We start from the raw sequence: 7,517 nt of genomic DNA on the forward strand, positions 1-7,517 counted from the left end.
AAAATATGTACCGGTATGGCTGCTCCACCAGGACACGGGCCTGCATACGATAGAAGAAGAAATTGCAAGATACGCCATCAAGCACAGTCACCGACTGGAGAGCCATCCCAACGGGCTCGCCAAGGCACTCATCACAGCAAACTACACTAAAAGATTGAAAAGGAAAACGCCCTCGGACCTAACTGGCATCCCAAGACATCCTACAACATAATCTTTTATTAAATTAGGAGAGATTGCAACTGTGCACTCTCTCAAGCATACAATAGTTTAGTTCTTGTGTACTTGAGGGACGAATGGTTTGATATGACGATGTGGATCCATGGTTCGTAGAGTGTATTGTAGGTTTTTAAGAAAATTATATGATAACTAGTGTATTAAGTCAATAATCCTTTTTTCAGCCCAGGAGTGATATTTTTGAATAGTCTTGAATTTGATGTTGATATATATGTTTAATTTGAGTTTAATATTCGGGCGTAACATCAATAAAAATAGTATGAGTTTTTTTAAAAAATTTTTATTTATTTAAAATTCATACGTTTCGGCTAGCATCTTAGCCATCATTCAGTGGTAATCAAGTTAACTATAAAAATTGAAACTAAATAAATTATATGAAAGAAAATTTCATGGAAAAACAATAATAATAATAATAGTAATAAAACACTTACAATTTTGTATCCTAATATAGCATATGAAACCATTAATAATCCATGGTATGAGTATGTGCACATTGATAAGATATGTATTTTTTAACACAAACATCACAAATGGTAAAACACACTAATAATCATGATAACTTGACAAGTTGTCGAAACTATGTATTTACTCTTCGGAGTTTAGGATAGAAATGTCACAACTTTCTCAAAGTAGTTTTTAGCATGTGTTGATATTTTTTGGAAAATTTAAAAGGCGATGGGATTTTGTTATTTTTAAGGAATTTTGACACGCTATTAAGAAACCACGTGTTCGCTTCATTCAGGGCCGTATTGTCAAAGCGTTTGTTTATCACTTTGTCGTTATGTAATTGTAAAAAACAACCCCTCAGCGAATCTTCTTTTAATTGTATTCTCTTCAAAATGTAAAATTTTAGGGTTAAAAAAATCGATATTGTGATTTAAATTTTAATATGCTCAGTTAACATTGTTTTAAATTGTTTGGGATTTTTTGAATTATTTTTGTGTTGATTAAGGCGTTTACTCAGGTTTTGGCTAGTTTCTCCAATATAAAAGAGTTCGCAATTAGAGCAATTAATTTGATATACTAAATTCCTGAGCCGGTCAAAATTGAACTTAGATTTCATTTGTGTAAAAATTGAACTAAGGGTTGCATCACAATTACATACCAACAGAATGCCACACTGTTGAAATAATTTTTCCACGAGAAATATAAATCTTTTACGTACGGTAGGCAAATGACACCAGTATATGATTCTAAGTCTAAACGGTTTTTATGGTCTGTGAGGTCTTTTTGTTTGTTAAAAATGTAACTGCGTCTGTTATTTATGACCGAGTTGATTATGTTCGTAGGATATGAGTTGTTTTTCAGTGTGTTTATAACCAGGTCAATGTTCGTGTCCCAGAAGTTTTTGTCAGATAGTAATATGGCGTGGTCTGTTAAATTTATTATTGTCGCTATTTTCATTTTAAGAGGGTGGTATGAGTGGTAATTTATGTATCGTCCGGAGCTAGTTGGTTTCTGGTACCAGTTAGTAATTAGTCGGTGGTCATTTGTACGTATTAGTCTGATGTCTAGAAAACTAATCGAATTCACTGTCTCTAATTCTACGGTAAACTGTAGTTTTTTATTAAAATTGTTAAAATTATCAGTAAATATGTTAATGTCTTCTTCCGGAATACAAGTAATGATATCGTCTACATATCGGTAATAAAAGATTTGTTTGTTATAATTATTAAAAATTTTGTTTTCTACTAATTGTAAGGAAATTTCTACTAAAGACGGAGATGCGGGAGATCCCATTGGGGTGCCAAAAATTTGGTAATAAAATGATCCATTAAATTCAAAATAGGTGTTAGAGACAATGAATTTGATGATTTCTCTAAACCAATGTAAAGATAATGTGGTGTGAAGGCTAATTTCACTCCATCTGCTGGTGATGGCGTCTAGTATTAAGTCTAGTGGGACATTTGTAAATAGGGATATAACGTCTAGGCTAATTAGTTTATAATTATTGGGAATGGAAATATTATTAAGAAGTTTGACAAGCTCGAAGGAATTTTTAATGTAATATGGGGACTGTTTTGTTATTATTGTTAAGATATTACTAATGTACTTGGATAATTTGTATAGTGGAGAATTTATGTCTGAAACAATCGGTCTATAAGGTAGGTTTGTTTTGTGTATTTTAGGAAGGCCGTATAATCTTGGAAAGTATGGGTGTAAATTTTTTAAGTTTGTAGCTGTATCTTTTGTGATTTGTTTATTGGTAACTAATTTGTCTAGAAGTTTATGACAGGAGCGGTTAATGTGTTCGGTTGGGTCGTTGTTTATGGTCGTGTAGGTACTGTCGTCCGAGAGTGATTCAGTAATTTTTTGTAAATAGTCCTCTTTGTCAAGAATAACTGTGACGTTTCCTTTGTCTGCTCTTGTCACGATGATGTTAGGATGGTTTTTTAAAAATAATTTACAACTTTTGAGATCTCTAAGAATGTCAGTATAATTCGAATTTTTTATATTGAAAGAATTGATGTACGAAATAAATTTTTTGCAAAAAAGGGTTCTGGTATGAGATTTCTGTTTAGGATCTTTAATTTGTTGCAAACCATTTTCTAAGTTCGAGAGTAATTTAATGAAATTAAAATTGTTAGGACAGTTGGGAACAGCAAAATTGGGGCCTAATGCAAAAATGTATCGAAGTCTATCTGGGATCTCAATAGATGAGAAGTTTTTTGCCATTTGTTGATGACGTTTTCATCTAAAGTTATTTTACTATGTTCTATTTTATTTTGTAATAATTTGTTAAATTTATTTTTGTAAGATTGTTTTAGGTTAGTGGAATGTTTATTGTTTTTAATATTTTCGAAGTGGAGAAAATCGTTGACAATTTCGGACTCAACTGTACGAAACAACCAATATATATATATATATATATATATATATATATATATATATATATATATATAACTTTAAACACACACACACACAAATACACATAAAACATGAAAATGAAATAAAAGTAAAAGCTTAATTATGTAACACATAAAAGTACAACCATACACACATACAAAAAATATATGTATGTGTGAATATAAAAACAAAATTAGAGTAAAACAACAAAAAAACATAAAATGTTACAAACAGAATGAGTCTTGACACTGAAACAGGACTTTTTACTACGCTTGCTGTCAAGACTCATTCTTTTTGTAACATTTTATGTTTTTTTTTTTGTTTTACTCTAATTTTGTTTTTATATACATACATACATGTATTTTTTGTATATGTGTATGGTTGTACTTTTATGTGTTACATAATTAAGCTTTTACTTATATTTCATTTTCATGTTTTATGTGTATTTGTGTGTGTGTTTAAAGTATATATATATATATATATATATATATATATATATATATATATATATATATATGGATGAGTAGTCCATATTAAATACCAGAATTATAGACAATATTAAATTTCATGAAATATTATGTTTTATACTTTGTTTATTTTATGTATGATTAGTATTGACGACACCATGTGTTATCATATTTATCATTTATAAAATATACTTGGAATTCACTTATTTGCAATCAAAAAGAAAAGGTTTCAAGAATTTTAATTTTGGCAATGAGACTAGGGATAAACAAAAGCCAGGTCAGATCTGACACTTGAATTTATTTTTGTTTTCTTCGTGCTGTCACTATATGAGCCTACCTGTCCAGTAGAAATACGATGCGTGTTGACGAGCTGCTACAGCAAAATGCGGTGCGTGTTGACAACCCGCTACATCACTCCGCCCCAATGAAAAAGATTGTTTCGCATCTCTGACTGCCATTTTGAATTTCCTTGTAATTTTTTTGGTTGAGATTGTGTGATTAATTTTATTTGTGTGTGGCCGTGACCGTTTTGACTGCCGTGTTAGCTTGGTGAGTTGGTTGATTGCTTACGTGGCCCTTCGCTGGCGAGTAAGCGGCTGAGTATACCTTCGCTGGTGAGTTAGCGGTTGAGTGTATGTGGCCCTTCGCTGGTGAGTTAGCGGTTGAGTGTATGTGGCCCTTCGCTGGTGAGTTAGCGGTTGAGTGTATGTGGCCCTTCGCTGGTGAGTTAGCGGTTGTGTGTATGTGGCCCTTCGCTGGTGAGTTAGCGGTTGAGTGTATGTGGCCCTTCGCTGGTGAGTTAGCGGTTGAGTGTATGTGGCCCTTCCTGGTGAGTTAGCGGCTAAGTGTATATGGCGGTTGCCAAATTGTTTGCTGATGCTCCCTGTCTGCTGCCATGGTGCTTATTATCGACTTATTTACCAGGATAATAAGTGATTTACTGAGCACGTGTTGTTGTTGATCTCGAAGTGCGTGCTCGGAGTCTCAATTGTATGCTTAGAATGTTCTTCGAGTTATGGCAGTTGTGAGCCATTTATATTAATTATTTATATCCTTAAAAATTCTTTTCTTCATAATTCATAAGACTTCAATTTATTTTTTTTGTTACTTCAGTATATGTCTTGATCTTCTTACCTTCTTTTATGTGTGTTACTTGTTCACTCTCGGGGGTCACCAAAATATGGATGAGTAGTCCATATTAAATACCAGAATTGTAGACAATAATAAATTTCATGAAATATTATGTTTTATACTTTGTTTATTTTATGTATGATTAGTATTGACGACACCATGTGTTATCATATTTATCATTTATAAAATATAGTTGGTATTTACTTATTTACAATCAAAAAGAAAAGGTTTCAAGAATTTTAATTTTGGCAATGAGACTAGGGATAAACAAAAGCCAGGTCAGATCTGACACTTGAATTTATTTTTGTTTTCTCCGTGCTGTCACTATATGAGCCTATCTGTCCAGTAGAAATGCGATGCGTGTTGACAAGCTGCTACAGCAAAATGCGGTGCGTGTTAACAACCCGCTACATATATATATATATATATATATATATATATATATATATGTTACGGTAAAAGTGCACTTTTGGTGAATTTTACCGGAGAATATGCACATTTTCCAAAACGCTATGTAAATTTGAACTGAATATAGTGCGAATGTACATTTCCCGGTCAATGTGTACAGTTCCCATTGTGTTTTTGCAAATGTACACCCTATAAAATATAATAACTTACACTTTTAAATTTGTTTTGAAAAAAGTTGGAACACAAATAACAAATTAAAGAGCTTGACAGTTAAAAATTACTTATTAAAATAAACTTAATGCAAAAGGTTTTAATAACAAAAATAATTTTAATTAAAAGATATAAATGACAAACAGATTATTTAGGTTATGATAAAATAATTTGTTATGACATGAAACAGGTTATAATAATATTTGGTTATGATAAATAATTTGTTAAAATAAACCTATAATAATAGGTTTTAATAAAATTCATAAATAAAATTCTTGTTTTAGTTTCTCAGAACTAAAATAATCCGAAAAACGATATGATACAACATCCAAGAAATAATAAAACAACAAACTTTTTTCATTAAAGCGTGAATTTTATATTGTTAGATTATAATAAAAATTATAAAAGTAATTAAATTAAAACAAAATATAAAATAGTTTTTTATGAAAGTAAATAATATTTGGTTATAATAAAATAATAATAGGTTATAATAAAATTTATAAATAAAATTTTCGTTCTAGTTTTCCAGTACTATTGTATTAATCAGACAAGATCGTTCGGAAATCATACAAATAATAAAATAACATAAACATAACATAATAACATAACATAATTTAACAATTAACAATAATAAATAACATAACATAATTTCTTTATTAAAAGAATTAATATAAGTTTTGTAAAAAAAAAAAATCATACAAAAATTATAAACTGATGTTCATTTATTTGTGCAAGAATTACTATTATGGCACTTAGAATTACATAATATTGCAGCATTTCTTCAACTGCATTTTCTTGATTTTCATCCTCCTTTGCATGTGCATTTTTTAAATCCTTGTCCGCCAGTAAGAGACTGCTGTCCGACAATTTCCCTAAGGGATTTCTGAACATCTTGAGAAATTTCCTCTCCTGATAAAAACTTTTGTTCGCAAACAACGAACTCATTTCTGGAATAAGATTGTTTTAAAACTCCCTCCTCAATTCCTAATTTGTACAAATCTGTGTTGTCATCTTTTGATAAAACAACGCATATTAAGTTTTTCGGATCTGTTTTGCCACGATCAATGTCAGGAATTGATACTCGAACGTTGTCACCAATCACAGCTGGAGGAAATTTATCTTTGGAAAAATTGCACATTTTTATAGCCTGGCTTTCTAAATTATCTCTAGCTTTTTTTCGAGCATCATCGATTAATTTTTTGTGGTCGCTTAATATGCAATCTAACTCCAAAATTTCATTATTCTCATATTTAATTTCATCATCTTCAGCTTCTATATCTAAAGTATCACTGACTCTGCTATGTAAAGAACTCGCTATGTGTACTTCTTGTATCAATGTTTCCAATTCCTCTTCTGTTTCGACCTCTTGAATGGAATCTTTAGGCAAATTACATGTTTCCAAATCCAATTTCATCTTTGATCCAAACATAGCTTCACAGGGAGATTGCTTAATGCTTTCATGATTTGCTCTATTTTTCATAAGCTGGACATATTTCAAACCTTCCGACCATTTGGTTGTTTGGTTAGTGATAAGCCAGGTCGTAAGCATATTTTGCACGTCTTGATTTACACGTTCTACTAAACCCTGGCTTTGGGAATGCCGAGGTGTTCCATGTATTATTTTCATACCATCCCACATATTTGCCAATTCTTCAATAATTCTATTGGCAAACTCCCTACCATTGTCACATTGAAGAATGAATGGGGCTCCCAAAAGGCTGAGAATGTCCATTAGCTGGTTGGCTACTTCTAAGGCAGTTTTTGATTTTAGTGGGCGCAATACTACAAACTTCGTTAAATGATCCTGATAATTCAAAATGAATTTAAATTCATCATCTGGCTGTGTCTGTAAATCTATTAAATCTACTTGACATCTGGAATTCATTTCGTTCATCAAAATTGGTTTGATCACAATTCCTTTTTTGATGCCCCTTGCCTTTTTTGGCACGCTTCACATAAAGACAAATACAGCATAATGGCTTCAGTAGTGATGTTGTTGTATTTATTATTGATGTCTTTCAATAATCTGTTTCGGCATATATAATTTCATATGTTTCTTCAATTGTTGCAAAATATTTTATGCCATCCGATTCTTTTAAAGGACTGATTAATTTTTCTTCTTTCCCCACCACTATTATGTCGTACCTTTTCAGCCGGCGGTAATCTACATCGCTTTTATTATTTACTTTGGATTTTCCTACCTTCACTTCCAATAATAAT

At 31.3% G+C, this 7,517-nt stretch overlaps 1 protein-coding gene across 1 annotated transcript; it reads right to left on the reverse strand.

Annotated features, from left to right (window-relative positions):
- Positions 1 to 6,099: 6,099 nt before the first annotated feature.
- LOC113367241 (KRAB-A domain-containing protein 2-like) lies at positions 6,100 to 7,182 on the reverse strand. The gene has a single exon (XM_026608868.1). It carries the CDS (start codon positions 7,180 to 7,182, stop codon positions 6,100 to 6,102), a length of 1,083 nt encoding a protein of 360 aa, XP_026464653.1.
- Positions 7,183 to 7,517: the final 335 nt, after the last annotated feature.

This window comes from Ctenocephalides felis, unplaced genomic scaffold, assembly GCF_003426905.1.
Source record: "Ctenocephalides felis isolate EL2017-DRISC unplaced genomic scaffold, ASM342690v1 CF-g0.4_SCAFFOLD_01170, whole genome shotgun sequence".
In the NCBI taxonomy this organism is placed as follows: Eukaryota; Metazoa; Arthropoda; class Insecta; order Siphonaptera; family Pulicidae; genus Ctenocephalides; species Ctenocephalides felis.